Source organism: Tetrao urogallus, assembly GCF_951394365.1.
Source record: "Tetrao urogallus genome assembly, chromosome: 1".
Taxonomy (NCBI): Eukaryota; Metazoa; Chordata; class Aves; order Galliformes; family Phasianidae; genus Tetrao; species Tetrao urogallus.
This window is the reverse complement of record NC_136813.1, coordinates 128372294-128392634: the sequence shown is the minus strand read 5'-3', so window position 1 is coordinate 128392634 and position 20341 is coordinate 128372294. Positions and strand designations below refer to the sequence as shown.

At 37.5% G+C, this 20341-nt stretch overlaps 1 protein-coding gene across 7 annotated transcripts in view; it reads left to right on the top strand.

The window, feature by feature from the left end:
- Nucleotides 1–20341, top strand: part of SOX5 (SRY-box transcription factor 5) — a gene marked incomplete at both ends in the record, with an annotated part of 282959 nt that overhangs the window by 185901 nt on the left and 76717 nt on the right. For all 7 annotated transcript variants that reach the window (XM_079543756.1, XM_079543754.1, XM_079543753.1 and 4 more), the window contains one exon: nucleotides 13271–13356. In XM_079543756.1, the coding sequence (XP_079399882.1) occupies nucleotides 13271–13356 (86 nt within the window). The remainder of the gene's footprint in view (nucleotides 1–13270; nucleotides 13357–20341) is intronic.

The following is a 20341-nucleotide window of genomic DNA, read 5'->3' as shown; positions in this document are numbered from 1 at the left end:
ATATGTTTTAGTGTAACAGCAAAACATTTCACAAGAAAAGTAGATTTGTGCACCTTCTTTCTGACAGATCTTTTTGACAAGTGAATGCTCATGACCACACACACGCACATAGATCTGAAGAGAAGCTATTTGAAAGTTCCCGATAAATTTCAACGCTGTTGTAAGAAAATATGTTTTTTCCTGAAGCAGCCTGCTTACTATTTGTGAACTGAGGGCCTATTCTAGTCTCTTTCTTCACACAGAATGCACATTAATCTCAACAGGGGTTCTGCACAGAGATCAAAGAGAGCATATGCCTTTCAGTTTGATGGACTAGCACAAACTATATTTATGGGAGACTAACACAAAAAAATATAGCATCTACATTTTTTTTAATCTTTGAAAGATTTGTATTGTTCTCTACCTCCAGATATTTTTTTGAAATTTTGTTTAAGCCTTCCATAGAATCTCATGTTCCTGTCAGCAAGATGGAACAAATGCAAGTTAAAGATTAACTGAGGATCTCCATTTCCATGAATAGACTTAGCTACAGCATGAATTTCAGTCTTGTTTTCTTGTATTTGTGCTTCTATAACTCTTCTGACTCCAGTTTCCTACCAAGTTATCTAAGACTTGCTTGCTCTACCATTTTCTGTCTCTGTTATGTGTGCTTAGCCTTATTATATCCATGTCAGTGTATCCATCTGCATCATTCACCAACCCACAAATTCATCAGTTGTTTGAGTTACTCAGCAATTGCCACTGCAGCAGTTTCATAAAATTAGTACTTAAAAAGATTCCTTTATTTAACTGGCTTAACCAATGATTTTAGATTTCTTTCAGTTCCCATAACATTACAGATACTGTACTTGAGTGAAAAAGTTGAGTTGCTTTGGCCACAACTGCTTTTTCCTAATATTTTACAGACTAGGACCACTACTGAAAGTTACTGTTCAAAACACTACACGTCCCTCAGAAGCTGCAGTGCCAAAGCATAGACTCATTCAGTTCTTCCAGTGATTTTACACTCATTCTTTCTTAAATGGGAGAAGCAGTGATTCACATTACAGAATGTTTAACTGAAAGCCGCACTGAATATGATGCTAGCAAAACTGTAGGCCTGGAAATGGTCAAGAAAGCATCCTGTTAGATTTATCTGGCATACTGAATCATCTCCATGTTAAAGCAATTGGATTTGGATAGAAAGAGTTGAGATTGGTTTCTTCCTTCTTTTTACTGCATATGCATTAACTGTAAGGCTGTCATATAGTACCTCACATCCATGAAGTACATATGACATCACGTATTTGTGTAACCTTGAAAATGAAAAACAAAAAAGAGCAAAGTGGCTGCTGCTCTTGGCAGTAAGGCTTGGAATTAACAGCATGCCAAGGTCTAGGACTGAGCAGAAGCCAGTGGAAAAAGGCAGCTCTGTGTTTGGTGATTCCCTGGCATGTTTGACTGAATTTAACTGAGAAGCTGAGGAAAAGTGATAAGTAGTCCAAAGGATTTTTCTTTTCACTCACAGTTTAGTGTAAACAAAAGCATATACGGATTTAGCTACACCTAGAAAGCTTGCAGCAGGGAAGAAAAAGGAAGTGCCTTAAAACTATAACATGTTCACATCAAGTAATGTTTTTGACAAGCCATTAAAACATATTTCTCCCACTTCTCTGCTTGCCCTTCTGTTTATCAGGACTCTTGGCAAAGATGTGGGAGATTGAAAAACAAAGAGGTTTGGATAGCATTTTCTAAAGTACCTGAGTGATTTTGGAGGCTAAATCTCTATTTGAAAAGACACTGGGATCTAAGTCTCAAGGATATTTAGCAAATGTTTATACTGTTTATACTCTGAGCTTCAATACAGTTACCTATGCTAGCTTGAAATGAACTAAAGTTGGTACCAGGGTAGCAGTTCATCGGAGAACTTAGAGGAGATCAATTTGCGCAACTTTTCAGCACATTAAATACCTAACTTTCACAAAGTTCACTTTTGCAAGAAAAGCCTTTGTATGAACTTCTGAGTATCTCATTACCTGCATCTTTGTCTGACTGCTTATTAACTGCACACAGGGACAACAAAAATCTCTATGAGACAATTCATTTCCAGTCACAAATAACTAAGACTCATGAAAATCAGTTCTTAGAGAAATTCAGATGCTGTTTCTCCATAAAAGAGATGAAAGTCTGAAGGAAAAGGAAAGGGAAATTGCCATGACAAATAACCTGTATTTTCATAAATAATTATTGATGTTCAATAACTTGGTTATGGATAACTAAGATGTCTGCTTGGCTGGGAACACCTTCAAAGGGTCTAAGTGTTTATATTGTTGTGTGCCTTGCCTCTTTGAAAAATAACTTCTCCAAAATTGTGTCTCAAATGAAAGAGCAGGTCATCTGTGGCACTCAGGCCTCTAGTCAGTTGAGCTGTTTCACGCATCATGGCTTATCTGATCTGCCTCCTTCTTCCTGCAGGCCAAGTGACTGGAGAGATAACTGCCTCTTGTTGCTCATCTCTGTGCCTCTAATTTCTGGCAGCCTGGCCTACCTTTAGCACTCAGTAACCTCCTTCTGCCCAAACTGGGATAGCAGTTGAAATTCTGTTAAAATTGCTTAAACTAAGCTGGCTAGTTTTAATGGAAACATGTTGGGAAGCAACTAACCAAGCTGTGGTCACAATAGTAACCTTTGGCAGAGGGCTGTGAGTTGAGACGGTGGCCTCTTCAGCCAGCACAGCTGCAGCTGGAAGGGAAGGTGTGATCAAGCCTTGAGGTTAGCGAAAGAGAAAAAATAGTGGTATAACTAGGTACATCATTTTTGCCTCGTTCAGCTTAGGTAATGAAGCCAAATTCATTTATTCAATGCCTTTTGATTTGCCTGTCCATCTTAGAGCAACAGAGGGTTAGATGTGTGTTTCCCAGTGCTTTCAAAGAGTATGTGTGGTAGGGTTCCTCACTCCTTGTTTCCCAATTAAGTAATTGCTTAATGAGAGAGAGACTGTGGAAAGGAAGAGTACTGTTTTCACCATGCATACTTCCTTTTATGAAGGTTGGACTGCAGATAGGGCAAAAATAATCATAGCAGGTCATAATGGGTCCATTTAAATTTCTGTCATGACTAATACCCAAAGAAGAATAGGAGAACAGGGCAAGATCATACCAATACTTTGTACCTATGTACTTTGCCAGATTACAGTTATTTGGCACTCAAATCTTCTGATGCAGTGGTTTATCCACTTAGGTTCCTATCTGGCTGGAAATATTTTATAAGGCTGAAATTCTAAAGAGAATACAGCAGTATCAATCTCTAATACATACTCAGTGAATTAGTCATTTCTCAAAATATTTTCAAAATTGGATAAATATAGGGAGGAGATGGGTAAACATTTTTTCTGTGGCTACATGGCAGGTCATGATTTTCAGCTTCCAATGCAGTGTAGTAAATTTTCTTTCTTTTTAACCATAGCAGATCATGCTTGGGAGTGGCTTGGTTTTTCATTTTGTTTTGTTTTTGAAACAGATGGTTTGCATTACATAAGAGACAATTTACACAAGTTGACACTTCCCCTTTTTTCTCTATGGCATATTGTGTAGTGGTAAAGTTGGCACAGAAAAAGGGAGGAACTTCTATTAGGATTACATTTATATTTGAGAAAAATATGTATGATCTGTGGTTCCAGTTAATTCTTAATCTCCATACCTAGACAGAATTGCATGTAAAATATTAAATAATATTATAAAATACTGAATGCTGTTATTTACAACTAAAGCCTTTTTTCATGTGAAAAAATAAGTTGAAAGTATGTGATGTGGCTATACTGTCCATTATCAACAAGAAAAAACACCAGTTACCTATCTGTTTGCTACGTATCTATTCACTGTGCTATTTGGAATTTAAGTATTTTAGCTTTTATGCAAACCTCTTCGTATATTATTATATACACAACGTATAATATTTATATATTTTTAGATTTAATTAATATTTATATTATATATAATCATGTATGTCAGATAGAAATCTCTCAATAAAGAGTGGATGCTTCAAAATGAAGTATTAACTGAGTGACCTGTGCCTTGTGCAGTTGTTAAGAGTTAACCCCAGTACTGTACGTATATTAATAGATGGGGTTTTACCGGCAGTGAGCTCCTCCCATTTCAGCTGATGCTGAAACCAAACAGCCCGAATACTGCATTTCCCAAACTGTTGTGAAGCTTCTCCCACATTTAAACTGTGCAGATTAACTCAGGTAACCCTTCTCATTTGTTCTCAGGAAGCAGTGCTTAACCCCATTGTTTGTTACTGCTGCTGTTGCTAGTTAGCTCCACTCGCGATACTTGCTAGATAATTCATGACTCCCAGCATTTTCACGATGGTGACTGAAATGTCAGTTCGACTGTGGTCTGAGGAGCTGTTGCTGTTGACTTCACCAAAGTCAGATTTCACACCAGATGATACAGATCTTCTAGGGCCACTCTTAGAAATAATTAAAATTTATTTAGAACTAATTAATATTTGTGAAGTGCTTCGAAAGCATTAAAACAGTGTTAAGTGATAGAGGATAAGTTTTGCAGTGTGTCCTCGAAAGAAAGCATAGTTCCAACTCAGAAGGAGCTGCTCCACACTTGTAGATAGCATGATCCTTTCATGAATGTCTATGTATAGGTTTGTATGTGGAACATTAAAGTGAGATCGTCTCCTGTATAAGTGGTAATAAAGGGAAGGAAATAAAAAGTTGTGAAAATGAAGAGGCTTCTTTGGAGAACTATTTACAGGAAAGGCAGAAGGGGTTAAGTTGGGAACAGTGATAAATTTGTTATTCTTCACCCAATGTCAGCAGCAGAATGCATGGAGGCAGAATGCTCCCCATGCCTTCTCTGTGAGTACGCATTTGCAGCGCTGTTTACTATTAGTTTTCCACTAAAAGACACTGAATGATCCAAACTTCATAAAGAAGATGTGTTCCCCCAAGTCAAGGATGTTAAGTAACATTTATTTTGGAAAGTGTGCTCCAGTGCTTCTTTAAGTATTTGATGAAGCCTTTAAAAGTGTGTGAAATGCTGACTAGCTACTTAGCATAGTGGGCATGGTGTATCCTTCTTGAGATTTTTCAGTATGATTTCAGCTGTAGAATGGCAGACAGTTTCTTCTTTGGACGATAAAAAACATCACTGTTGGTTTTCTACAAAGAGGTGTGCAAGAAATTGAATTAAATGAGGATTTTAGGATCTGTTCTCTTTTCCCAAGAAACAACAGTTAGTAATACTGTATTTCAGAATGTTCTTAAAGTGGTATTTAGATCAAATATGTTTTCCAAGTTGTTCACAAATTCTCATGAAAACTTCTAGGTAGTCCTTTGTTTGCTGATACCTAAGTTATTTTTATGGAAATATGCCAGATTTTAGAAACAAGAACTGTTTTTACTTACCCATTTCTCCTCTCCCCTGTGCATAATTTGTTGTAACAAATCATATTGTGTTCCCGGTCAGATGTCATCAACGAGGGGCTTTCTGAAAACACTTTAATCACTATTTCAACCATATCCAATTAGGGGGGAAAAATGTGAATATACAATAGGTACATTGTATGTTTCTTACATATCAGCTTATTGCTGCTGGAAGTGCTCTAAGTAAAATAAAGCATACAAAGTTATTGATGAAGTATCTAATTACCTTTTAAATCGGCAAAAATGTGTGAGGTGAACGAGCCAAGACTAATACAATTAAAATATGCTGAATTTACTGTTCATCTATATTCTGAGCAGTATTTCCTTGTCTGATAAAAATGAAACTCTCAGTTAATTGGTTCCTCATACACTACAATAAAATTAATGTTTAGGAGTTAAATACCATAAACTTCCTCAGGGAAATTTGCTGATGTATCTCTGTTTTTTAGTTAGTCACATGTTTCATTGTTTAATGGACTATCATGTGGACTGTCTTATAATTTTTTATGTACTCAGTGTCCATGTGTCTGGCTTCTGAAGAGGCTGAGTGCTAATTTCTGGTTTAACTGTGTCAGCTGTATCAGCTGACATACAGGTCATTGACAATCACCAAATCACAAGAAAAAATATTGACATTGCTATGCTTTTATCAGAATGACAAAAAAAGGAACCATGTGTTGTGAAGACCACATACTGTAGCTTCTTTATAAAGATGCTAGTCATCTTTCAGGGCTACTGTTTATGCCTTAGAAAAGACTGAACATATGACTAAACCCTCATCTTCCCCCCAGGATAAGAAAAGAATAATAGCATTGTGGATAGAAACAGCGAGAATGGGGAATTTTTGGTAACAACTTTGTCTTTTAACATACATGAAAATGTGTCAGTTTTGTAATGCTGCAAATGCAACTGAAAGTATCAAAACTGCAAAAAATAACACAGCTGAAGACTATTTCTAACTGAAAGCTTCCCATAACCCCTAAACCTATGTGTGACTTCTCACAATAATGCTAATAAAAACAAAAAGGACAGGCAAAATAGTGGTCCTGTGAAAACAGGCTGATAGTTTCAGCTTAGTTTCTTCTAGGCCCTAATAGATAACCTGATGTTTTGGCTGTATTATCCATCATTAGGCAACAATAAAAAAAGTCCTGATTTTTAAATTTATGGGCATGTACAAATCTTGCTGGAAATATAGTGGTTTTCCTTAGTAGTCAGACCTTTTGAATAGGTGTTGTTTATTAAACAGGTTTAAGACAGGTATTTGTGAATCCTGGAAGTCATGAGATCACAGGGTTATTCTGGATGGAAGGGATCTCAGGAGGTCGCCATTTCAACCTCCTACTCCTCTACAACCTACTATAACAGCTAACCTCTTGTAGTTAGCTGTTGATCAATGCTCTCAGAACTATGCTCAGAGAAAGCCAGGAAACTGGTTTGGATTTCATTTTGGAAGGTACTAGTGGTATCTTCTACATAGTCTTATTATCTATCTAAATCCCTAATGCCTAGAGCCAGAAGCTGGGGAACACTGCCAGTATTGCTCTTACTGCATGTTCACCACTGCACCAAAAAAAAACAAAACCAAGAGGAAAGTAGTGATGAGAGTGAAAGAGTGGTGAGAAGAGATGCACTGACTTACCTGTCAGCTACCTGTCAGCTGTGGTTATTCATTATAAATATATTTCAGTAATAAATTCAGTCTAAAATTTTTGTGGCTTTTTGTGGAGATTATAAAAAAACAGGGAGAAGATAATGTAGGTTCTTTTTCATTCAATAGAATGTACTATAAGGAAATGTTTATTCTGGTATATTTCATAGAATTTAGATTAGCATTCCAGTTTTAGAATGTAAAGATTTGGTTTTGCTTCTTGCTTGTCATGTTCTTTAAGTGGCTTTTTTTTTGTGTCTTCTCCTTTTATGAACCTCTGACTTCTTTCACTTTCTGTCCCTGAAAGTAAGGTAGGAGGAAAACAATAGTAAAATAAATAAAGAAAAAAATAAAAGGAAATAAATTCTGCTTGTCCTTTTCTAGTTGTCTTTTGTTTTTGTCGTTGTCTTTTTTTTTTTTTTTAAGAAGAAAATTTCAGGATAAAATTGGAGAGCTCTATTGTTTCATATAATAAAGTTCAACCTAAAAATCTTGTCAAAACATTATAATTTAACGTTAGCATGTAACTTGATTTATATAGCAAGTAAGACAATTGTGCCTGCTCTGCAACACTTGCAGCCTGTCAGGAGATTCGACAAGACACTAGGGGGGATTACACCTTGAAGGAGAATAAATGAGATGAGTGACAGAAAAAAAATGTCTTGTGAATTTAGGTGAATGGTGCAACACACATAATGTTAGCTCCTATGTTTTCCTTTCCCTTTAACTGAAACTATTAATTTTTTTTACTTACTAAACTCTTCTGATAAAATTTTGCAAAACACATAAATTCTTTAAGAGCCCCTGTTGTACTTCTGTAAGTACAGAAATCATTTAATATCCGTGAGCTTGATAGCTAGTCAATTGAAAATTAAGTTCCTAAACACAAGGTTGTTATTTTGTGTTTTAGGACATGATGTCCACTTGGCTCAGTACCACAGTTTTCTTTTGCAGAGTGTTTTCAGTGGAGTACGATGGAGAGTTCATAGGAAGAGTGTTTTAAAAGTGAATGTACTTCATGAAAAATGCTCTTGTAAGCAAGATCTTAGAAGATTATTTTGGGCAAGGATGAAGGTGTGATTTGAAATTGAAAGAAGTTGCAGTGCATAAATTATCAAGAAAGAAGCTCTGGGTATGTTAGCAGAAGATGGACCAGAGGAGGGATAGAGAAATAAAGAATTGGACAGAATGGAGGATTCAGCCTTGCCTTCTTTCTTCCAAAAGTGATGGCTGGCCCATGGAATTCTCCTTTGCTTACAGTGTGCACCAGTACCTCTCATACACCCTGTCAGCTCAGCCAACCTGACGTATCCCATTTGAGTCATTACATGCTGTATCGCCTGTACAAACTTATTTCTGTGCTCTTTTTCACGTAGTCAGACTTGAATAATTCTGTTCTTCAAAGTGAAGTCTGAGAGTAGCTAGGAAATAACTGCATATTAGAGAAGAATTTGTAAAGTATTGAAATAATTTTTGTCTTCTTCTTTGAATAAAAGTCGCAGCCTTTAACCTGCTCCAGATTTTACCATAAAGGAAAAAACAACAGCAAAACTCTCTGTGCTTTGTTCATAACAAAAGGCCACTCTTAATAAGAGATGGAACTTGAAAAAAATGTACAATATGTGTCTTTCGATTGCTGAAAGATTCAGAAAGGTGTTCTTCTGCCTGTGTGTGTTAGTGCATTTATTAACAGAGAATTTTGTGAATTGAAACGTAATATAGTTGTTTGAGAATTTACCTGTCTTTTCAGTGGTAGAAGCTAGTGAGTGGCTTGGGAAATAGATATTTCTAATAATGATTTATAAGATAATTGTATATCTTACCTCACATTGCTGACAAATTCCCAGAGCTTGGGGGAAAAAAACCCCACAACTTAGCACTTTCGTAAATGTAAAAATAAGATATTTACCGAAGTATTAAGCAAATAGTTAAGAAGCATGTTTCTCAGACTTACAAATTAAGTACAACCAGACTAAACTGTGTATGATATGGGAATAAATTTAAGGACATCCAAAGAGGTGTCTTGTTCTGAAGTAGTGGCAGAGAGCATGCAGATATATTTATTAGAGGAGGCTTCAAGCCTTAGTACGCTGAAAAGTGGTGATTCTCCTGCATTATGTGATATCTTTGAGTGCTTGACCCCCATGTTTATACAGGGCCTGGCTCCTTCCTTGGGAAGAGCACTGGCTGACGAGTTACCTGTGGGTTTTCCACTGGGCTATTTCATGATGTCAGGCAAGGCACAGCATTTGAGCATATTTTTGACTCTTGTGTTTTGTCTCTTGTGAATGGTGAGCTCTTCTGGACAGAGGTGATCTTTGTTAGAAGGCAAACAGAGTGGAACACAAACCCTGATGGTGCCTCTGCTCATCAATGGGCCTTGCTCCAGCTCCATTGCTGCTGCTGTGGTGTCTGGACTGTGGGAGCAGTGATGCACTTGTGAAAAAATTGGAGCACAGATGGGTGTTCTTCTCTTCATAAGAACAATTGCTAAAGATAAGCACAAGATAGCAGAGAATGTTACCAAAGCATAATTATAGGCTTTTATAATATTCGTAATAGGCAACAGAAGCCTTTCAGACTTGTTTTATGGTTTTGTTTGTTAAAAAGATTTTGGAGCACTGGCAATATGTGAAACCCATTAAAGAGTGAACTGACAAACAACCTGCCCAGTAGATGAAATAGCCTAACTCTACACAGTTACGATTTGGTTTTAGGATGAATTTGAGACTTTTCTTTAGAATCGTACTTCTGAGAAACTATATTCTGTGATTCTGTGTGCTTGATCTAACAGTTGGCAACCCTGCCTGTGGCAGTGGGATTGGAACTACATGATAGATGAGGTTCCTTCCAACCCAAACCATTCTATGATTCTACATAAGCGCGCATTAGTGTAATAGAGATGTGCTTTCTAGGCTAGTCTGTTAGGAGTCCGAGAGGCATTCCCTAAGCCACCAAAGCCAGTGAGTCTGAGTATATGTGCATAGTCATGTGGTCTTTAGTATGTTCTTCTCTCATGAACCAAGCTTGATACATCTACCAAACACACCCAAAAGGATAGGAAATACCGCAACAGATTAGGGTATGAGAATCTGCCAGGCTGTTCAGGGAGTTGAGAATAGTGGGATTTATGAATTGTGCATGAGGTTGTGGGAGGGTGGGCTGAAGCTTATATAGAGTGTGGAGAAATGAGGAATGTGAGACAGCACGTGGAAGCTAATCTTTTAATATCTGTGTTTTAGTATGTATTATTTGTAACTGAAATTTTTACTGTAAAATAATATGCTAGTGAGCATCATTTCCCTTGTTCTTTTTGGAATTAAGAAAGTAATCATGTCATATTCTTCTACAACTGGTACTTTAACAAAATGTCCTCTTCTAGAGAGGAGCCTTTCAGAAGGATATTTAGATTAGCCTTTGAGCTACTAGTGGCATGGTAGGAGTTGAACATCATTCACTCTAAGTCTTGAATCTCCATCTGTTTCTTTTCCATGATTTCACATCATTGCATCAAGGCCCATTGCTTGGGTCACAGGATAATAACTCTCAAGAAAATTTCACGTCAGAGAAATGTTTCATTCAATCCATGATATAGAATCATAGAATCATAGAATCATAGAATCACTAAGGTTGGAAAAGACCTAAAAGATCACCCAGTCCAACCGTTCACCTATTCCCAATAGCTCCTACTAAACCATGTCCCTCAACGCAACATCCAGTCTTTCCTTGAACACCCCCAGGGTCGGTGATTCCACCACCTCCCTGGGCAGTCCATTCCAGTGCCTGACCACCCTTTCTGAAAAGTAATACTTCCTCATGTCCAGCCTGAATTTCCCCTGGCGCAGCTTGAAACCATTCCCCCTGGTCCTATCACTAATGACACGAGAGAAGAGGCCGACCCCCAGCTCACTACAACCTCCCTTCAGGAAGTTATAGAGAGCAATAAGGTCTCCCCTGAGCCTCCTCTTCTCCAGGCTGAACATTCCCAGCTCCTTCAGCCTCTCCTCATATGGCCTGTGCTCCAGACCCCTCACCAGCTTCGTTGCCCTTCTTTGAACACGCTCCAGGGCCTCAATATCTTTCTTGCAGTGAGGGGCCCAAAACTGGACACAGTACTCGAGGTGCGGCCTGACGAGTGCTGAATATAGGGGAACAATCACCTCTCTGCTCCTGCTTGCAACACTGTTTCTGATGCAAGCCAGGATGCCATTGGCCTTCTTGGCCACCTGGGCACACTGTCGGCTCATGTTCAGCCGAGCATCAATCAATACCCCCAGGTCCATTTCCTCCTCCATTTCCTCCTCCATTTCCTCCTCCATTTCCATTTCTGTGGTCCATTTCCTCCTCCATTTCCATTTCATATGAAATGGAAAGTGTACATCTCAGTTAAAGCAAAAGAGAAGAGTAATGAAAAGTCTTCAGGGGGGAAAAAAGAAAAGCAACCAACAATCTGCAAACAAAAGAAAGCACACTACTAATCAGGAAATCTGTGCCCATTGTTAATAAATAAAGAAGTATGGCCTGATGTTGATGCCAGGGACATTTGTGAATGAAGGTACCTGTGTTGAACTTTGGATTCCTGTTACTTGGCTTCCTAGCCTTGAAGAAGACTGTGGGGCTTCAGCAAAGCATTATTTAAGATATTCCTACATATAAGTAGACATGCTTGCAGTTAGGTATCTATTAAAATGCTTTCCTAGTCCAGTTCTTTTTTCTGGACCTCCATCTCTAGAAGTTGTGGTATTTAATTTGTAACAGGAGAGAGAAATGAATAAAATGAATGAAAAGACTTCTGTAAAGAGCATAGTGTTATAAAAGGGAGAAAATAAACAATAACATTTTTCCTGAAGAAGTATGCACCAGCACAGATTATTTCTGACATTTTTCAAATATGAGATAGATTTCTTTTCTTTTGTTTTCTGCTCCCTGTAACTTACACTTGATACTACTATAACTTTAATTCAGTAACTGCTAATGATTGTTGTACAGAACAGCCTGTATCACCTTCTTTATTTGTCTTTTTCCACATTTCACTTAAATAAAAATGAGGAGAACTTTTAACCTACCTATCTAATAAAACATGCTGAAACATTTAGCTAGATTTTCTTGATAAAGCATCATCACTTTTTCTGTAGTTTCAATTCAAGAAGCTTTTTTGGTGTTGCAGGAATCAGACATGCTAACAGAACATAGGAACAAACAGAAGGGCTCTGTTGATCCTTATTTGCGTGGAAACTACTTAAACATTTTACCACTTGGAGAAGTAATATAATGCATGTAGCTTTTAAAATGTTTTTTATAATTATTTTTTACCAGTTTTCTTAATAGATCTTTTGTTGAGATGGTAAAAAGTTTATTATAATGAATAAAAGTGAGTGACTGAAAGTGAATGTCCCATAACATTAAAAAAATGTCTGTCAGTATCTAAACTTTTGCCGTCTCATAAGATTCTCCTTAATAAAAGCCTGCACCTTTTTTGTTAAGCTTTTACGGGGTCCCTTTATCTCATTCTGCACAACGCAGCCCTTACTAAGCTGAAACAGTTTTCTTTCAGAAGCAAAACTGAACCACAAGTCGTGGGGTGGAGTTGACGCGGGGATTTCAGGGGCTTGTCTCTGATGCACTCCACATGATTTTTCCTGTTACAGGATCAAACCCTGAAAGTGCAAAGCAGGGGTTTTTTTCTTGCCTGAAAGCAAAGCCGGTACCGCGGGGAGTGCCACTTGTCATCCGTGTGGGGCTCGGTTTGCTAACAGTGACCGGAGTTTGGTTAATTCCATATTGCAGACAAGCTTGTAAATTTGTCCCCTTCTAATGCTGTGATCTTATCAAGGCTGTACTGTTTTCCTTTTCTTCTCCTCCACCCCATCTTCTTTCTTTCTTCCCTCTTTTCTTTTTTTTTCTTTTTTTTGAAGTGCAGCCTTCTGATCAATGTGCACTTTTTTTTTTCTATTTCCCTAAATACATCATGAAAAAGGATGAGGTTTCCGCCTTAATTGCTTGTGCCTTTTATTCACATTCCTCTCTCAGCCAGAATTGTGAAAAGAGTGTTAGTAAAAGGCTGCACAATAGAGCTTTTCATTAGGCCTCAACAAGGCACACAAAAGAAGGCTTTTGGAAGGAGTGAATGCAGGACTTTAATTTGCAGGTGGAGAGCAGATAAAAGGTGCTGACGCCTCTATTATTCTCTTACTTAGGTGACCCCTACCCCGTTCAGCTGATCCCGACTACCATGGCAGCTGCTGCCGCAGCAACACCAGGCCTAGGTCCGCTCCAACTGCAGGTAAGTGGCAGCAGGCTGCAGGTGGGCTGCATGTGGAGTGAGCAGGGCTGCTGGGCCACGCTCTCCATGCAGAATTTCCATCAGGAACCAAACAACTGTCAGCCCGTGTTCATTTTCCGTTCTCTGAGTTAGCTTTTTTAGTATTTAGTTAGTATTGTTGTCACCAATCTAACTGTGGTTATGTTGGCGCTGCAAGTCCGGTGTGTTAGCTGGCCCCATCAGTCAGATTGTTTTGGGATGGGTTGTGCAGCCTGGCTGGGTGTAGACACGTGCTGTGCCACAGAAAAACTCTGTCCTGATGAGCACTTCTAAACTGCTTAAAAGTCACTTAGCAAGATTATGGCGTTTTAAGCTGTAAGCTCTCAGTGCAACAACTGGCCCCTCCCACCATGTTTCGTGGGCTCATCACGTTTTGGGTACTGCTATTGTATAGATAGTTAAAAATTACACTATTTTAACGTAGGCAGTTATAAAACAGGTGAAAGCATACTACAGAATCTTTTTTTTTTTTTTTTTTTAACTGTGTTTTCTGGATGTATGGGATTCATATCTCCCAATATTGCTCTAAATTTTGGAGATATTAGTGTGCTGTCCATGTGCCTCAGTGGTGCAGATATTCCTCAGCTGTTTGTGATCAGCCTTCCTACCCTCATCAAACTCTTGGAACTTAGAAAATTTGATGTCCATGTCTGCACATCTGCTTTGCTGGTAGGATGATTGTAGTCAAAATTGGAGACTAAATTAAATCAGGATTTAAATCATCTTCACTCCTGCACAGTCCTCATTGACACTCATTTATAAAAACGAAACAAAAAAACGCAACTCTCAATTGCTAATTTGTTTCCCTACTTATAATTATTTGCCAAGTCACATGAAACATAGAGCTTTCTACCTATAGGAAATGCTCTACATTTTATAAACAGTGCATGTAAAGTGCCTTCTCAAACTCAGTTTGGCCAGCATCAGTATGAAGTAGGCTCTCTATGACATCAGATATTTTAGTTGTTTGACCAGTAAGTGAGAGCATTGGACATAATTCTGGGGAAGATTTTATTTTATTTTAACACTGACAGCGGAAGTTAACAGAGTTTCACAGAAATAGCTGCCAGTGTGTAAGCTGACACATTCCATGCACCACAGAGGTTAATACATTCATTCCTATTGTGCCTTTGTATGAAAAGCTACACTGTCTGTGTGTTAGCTTCTGATTCTGTGAGTTACAAATACCGTAGGCGGCTTAAGAATCATGGGAGCCATAAAAGTCAACCCTTTGAGATGAATTTTGAGGAGTAACGTCAGTATTGACAATATGCTTATAATAGCCAAACACACATGAACACATATTGAAGGAAGAAGGAAAAAATGGAAACAAAAAATGGAGCTAGCTAGGAATGAGCGTAGTCTAATTCTTCTCATTTATACACTCATTCAGTCTGCTCCTAAAAGAATGCATCAGTGATCCAGTAAGTTTAGAGGATTGTGTACTTTCATTTTAGGACCAGCTTTGGGCTGTATCTCTGCATGTGGCAGGCTGAAGCATTCTAAATAAAATGAGCTTTATCACAGTAATAGTTTCCTTATAAAAAGATGGCTGTGTGCTAATGTCACTGACTTTATAAATATCTTAAGATGAGTTTAGATGATGAAGAATTTGCAAACCTCAGAGGCTTTGTGTTTCTGTGTAAAGGAGAATATTAAAAGGAATGTATTGACGAAATTAACCTGTGTTTTTTTACTACATGTTATTTAGTCTGGAATTGGAGGGAAAGTTTGGTAGCTAGGCAGGCTGAGATGCTAACTGTAACTGTAACATGCTAACTGTAGATTCTTTCATGTTTGATCTTTAAGGTTGTGAATATGCTACAAAAAAATAATCCACTCATATATTTCCCATGTCTAACTGATTTTGGCTATCACTATAAACTGGTAGAAATTGGACATGCCTCTTCATTTCTGGTGCGATTTGAAAGAGTTAGATAGACTACATATGTTTTGAGATAGATTTTACAATAAAACATTCAGAATGGACTTTCACCCTTTCTAATGTGAGTGGAGCTGAATCTGAGGGAAAATCATGTGAAGATTATTTTGATCTCATTTGAGAAACCTTCCTGATGCAGAATGTAGCCGCTGGCCTAAAAGCATTGTGCTTTCCAAATTCTGTTCAAATTCAGTTTTGGTTTTTGGTGATTGTTCCTTCAGTATGTTTGTCATGAATAACTGATGCAAAGCCACCTATAAGTAATATGAGTGAATGTGTAGGCATTACAGTTTCTTTCCAAGAGGAACTCTTCTTGCTTTAGAAATTCATGTGTATTATATATAACCACAGTGTTCCCAGAAACACTTTGTCCTCTGGTCATCTGAGAGTAGAAGGTCAGAAAAACACAGTGTTCCTTCTTTTATTCTTTTTTTTTTTTTTTTTATCCTCCCTATCACTTACTTTTCATGTTTTGTATACTAAAAGCAGTACTTTTTAGAACAGATCAAAGAACCTGGCACAATAAGCGTTTTGTTGCTCCCAGCAAAACTTGGTAAATGGCGATATCTTAGGGGAGACAAAACCAAGAATTTTTTCTTGTTTATTTGTATGGTGATAATAAACATACCTCTGCTATTTCATTAGAGAATTTTAAGTCAGAGCGTGGCTTTAGTAGCAAACTGCAGAACGAGCAGGAAGTACTTTTCTATTCCTCATTGTCAAAATTGAATTTTCTCTGTATAAATGAAATGCAGAGTGTATTTTTAGAAGGACAGCTAACATCTGATTGTTTTCCTGTGGCAGAGGAACCCTTTGTCAGTTAAAATGTAATGCCTCATCTTGAAATGCCCTGTTGATTCCCACTGACAGGTTTGTAATCTGAGGCCCTTCACTTCTCTCCCTGCCTTTGAGACCTCGCTGGGGTATACAGATTCTGTCATCTGATATCTGCCACAATTAGCCATACGTGATTACATTCATTTCCAGTATCCGTAGAGAGCCTAATGACTCAATAACAATGTAAGTTTTAGCTTCCATTCTTAGGTGTTAAGAAAGGAGGAGCTGGATGGAACCATGTTGGAGAAGCTGCAATTAATGTGATGCGTTTGAATATCTTCATGATAAAGAGCTGTCTGTCAGCCCATCACATTCATTTATGACACCAATGTTTTTGGGGGGAGAGAGAAAAAAAAAAAAAAAAAAAAGCTTTTAGCTTTTCTCTTTCAATGGTAAAGTTCACTCCTAAACTTTGTGGAGTGTCATTTTAAAAGATACTCTCATTGCTGTAAAATTCCTGTTGGTTAGCAGGTGGGTTTCTGATGCTGATTTTCCCCCTTGTAAATTCCATATGGCCTTGTTCCTAAGGAGTGATGCAGTGTAGTGATTTTGTACAAGTTGATCAAAAATAAAACTGAATGAGGCTGACAAATCGAAAGATCTGCTGTATGCCTTATCTAAACATGATTTAGATAGATAGTTTTTCTACGTGGTTCAGCAGATGAGGGAATTAAAATTCCCTGTCTCAATGATCAAATTTATAGCTAAAAGCCTAGATGCCATGTGACGAGTTTTATACAAAGTAAATATTAAGTTAGTATTAAATTGATTAATATCATTTGTTGAGTGTACTCAGTATGAACAGACATTTGCAGAAGTCTAAGAAAATTCAATGTAAAATTATATCTGATGTGGGTTCTTTCTCCTAAGAAGAATGGCTCCTCGGTGCTTTTCCAAGCATTACAAAATATGAGACCTGATAGCCTGATCTAAAAATTGAGAAGGGTATGCAACAGAAGGTGTGCAAACAGTTCACGTCTCCCAGATTTTTAGCTTGATAGAGAGGTAGCAACAACAGCAGATTAGTAGACAGTCATACAAATACTGTATGTACTGTACTGAAAGATAATGATGGTTATATTCTGACAACTGCCATTGTAGTGTTACTGTACAGATTTTTTGTGTTCATTAAGAATAGAGCAACCTGATACAATACAGACTTTCTTCAAACTCCTGCTCTTCAGAAATACACCCTAAAAAGTTCAGAGTGAACGCATCCAAACTTTTTTCCTTCTTCATCTTAGCATGAAACAAACCTAAAATCTTAATTATTGGGGTTTGTGTTCAACAGTATGACCACAGCTGTCTTTACTTGGATGACGGTGGCCTACAAAAAAGATGAGGGAATCTGTCGGGGAATGATGTGACAGGACACAGTGTAATGGTTTTAAATTAAAAAGAGGTATTTTTAGACTATATAGAAAGAAAGAATTAATTCTTCACTAAGAGGGTGATGAGGCACAGGAACAGGCTGCCCAGAGAAGCTATAGATGTCCTATTCCCGGAGGTGTTCAAAGTCAGGATGGATGTGCCCTTGGCAACCTGATCTAATGGAGGGTGTGCCTGCCATTGCAGAGGGGCTGGAATTAGATGGTCTTTAACGACCCTTCCAATGCAAGCCCTTCTGTGATTCTATGATTAAATAGAATCTTGTGTCAGTTTACTGATGTGAAGGTATTTTAGCTGGGTCTCAATTCTGAAGAATCCTGATTGATTCTTCATATCAATTTGGATGATGATGATGAGGAGGAGATCTAACCTCAAGCAAATAATTCCGCCAAGATTTTTGCCCTGCATTTTCCTTGCTATGTAAAGACTTCAGATTCTTTTCTTTTCCTTTTCTACAAAATTCTTTTCAATGGTTTGGAGAGATGCACATACCAAGGACAGAATTTCAATGGAATTGAGCATAAATAGTTTGGACCACATTTTCAGAAAAAATTAAATTTGAAGTTTGTGTGCTTCTCAGAGTTGTTCATCTTGATGTTATTTAGGTGTCTGACCCTTTCTAAATTTTCTTTTAAAAAAAATTACCTCTAAGTATCTTAAGGGCCACATAATTGTCTTTGATATCTATGTTTGCTTCACTTGAAGGAAATAGAAATGATAGAGCTATTTAACAAGTATACGGTGAATGATTGGAAGATAGACTGTTTCAGTGTTCATATGAGTATTACATAAAACATCTGGTACCTATGAAACAAAAATGAAGCACAAAGACTGCCTGCTCAGTCAGATACCATCTTCTCTTCCAGGCTAGCTGCCTTTTGGCTTCTGCACTACTGTAGGGATGAGCTACATTTCTCCACTTGCCAGTTCAGATTATTTTACTGAACGATCTCCTTAAGTTTCATTTGAAATATTGCTGATGGTAGAACTTCCCCTCTTGCTTTAAAGAGTTGGCACTGTATTTTCATGCACTAATTGTCAAACACATTTATTTTCTGTTTTGCATATCTCTTTCTGATTTCTCACTATAATCTGTAAATGTAAGCAGTTTTGGCCAGATAAAGCTTGACCTTCTAGTATTACAAGAACTCAAATATGTCAAAGAAAACCCTAAAAAAAAAACAAAAAAAAAAAAAAAAGCTTTATAAATACTGTAGTGATACATCTGAATACTGAAAGCTTGATTCCTTCCTTATGTTGGGGAGCCAACTTACCAGAGCTGAGGTGACCTATCAGAAAACCACAGAATGGCTGAAGTTCAGAAGACCTCTGGAGGCCATCTAGTCTTGGGCCATCTAGAACCCCCTGCTCAACCAGGTACACACAGAGCAGATTGCCCAGGACCATATGAATCATTTCTGATAGAGAAGAAAGGGCTGATGTCCCATTACTGTCCCTGCTGAATGTAGCAAAGAGTTGGCAGTACTTTATCCATTATTCATCTACTCTGCAGAGATCTTTTTTGGCTATTACTTTAGTTCAGTCCTTTGTCTATGAGAAGGTAAACCACTTTTTAGCACTAGAAAGTTATTCCTTCTATTACCTGGGCAGTCTAACTTTAAACACCTTATAAGCTTTTCAGCATTCTTTAATGTTTGCTTTTCTACTTTACTGTTTTCATTAATAGGACTCTGGCTTAATTTGTAGGGAATGAGTCATTAGTGTAAAGTTTAATTACAATATTATAAAATTCATGCAATCCACTTATGCATAAAAAAGTTGAATTAGGTTTTTCACTGTGAGCACCCACATCTGGGGGAAAAAAAAAAAAAAAAAAAAAACAGCTAAGTACATGAAAAGCACTATTTCTCATTAGCATAACCAAAAGATGGCAATCGTCCATCTACCATTAGTTCACTGTATTGCTGTGCTGTTTCTGATGGCCATCACAAATAATGATAATAATAGGAATAATAAAACAAGATATTTTGTATACGTTTTTGTTGAATGTCCAATTTAAATAGTTTTTAAAATTGTTGTGTTCATGCAGATTCTATACTCCCAAGTTCTGTCCTCAGTTTGTTTCTGACTTTAAGTGAGTATGTGGCCCATGAGATATTTGCCTCTTATTCCTTAAATAAGTAATCAAATGGCCATTTAAAAAAGAGATTACTGAAGACCAACTTCCAGTTCTTCAGGCAGAGAAATGGAACATAGTGCTCCTGGTATAAGTGAGGCTACAGCCATCTAAACTGGATGAAGATCTCTGTGTGGTTGTGGGGAAAATTGTGTTGAAGAATTTGAACTTTCCAATATTTTTTTTAAATTAAGTCTTAGTAATGATTATAAAATATTTGTTAAGATGTATAAGCGAGGTTTGGGTTGAGGAGCTAGTGATAGTCAATGAGTATTTATGAGGAATCCCTGTGCTTTTAAATGGAAAAGTTCCTACCAGTTAACTCAAAGGCATGACTCACAACACCAGGATGCAACTAGTCCTCACCCTTAGGATACTTTCTCAGAGTTAGGAACTGTGATAGATTGTATAGAGTATTAACTGCAGAGCATACAAGCTCAAATAAGTAGTCTTCATGGTAGAAAAAATGTACTCCATACTTGCCTTTGATACATACCTAAAATTTTACAAAAGGAAAAGTCAGTGTATTTTGTCAAAATGGATTTGAATGAAAAGCTTGATCACATTAGACTCCAACTAGTTTCTTAGAAATGCAATCGTTATGACAGAATTTACATAGTTTGTTCTGAAAGTAATGTGTC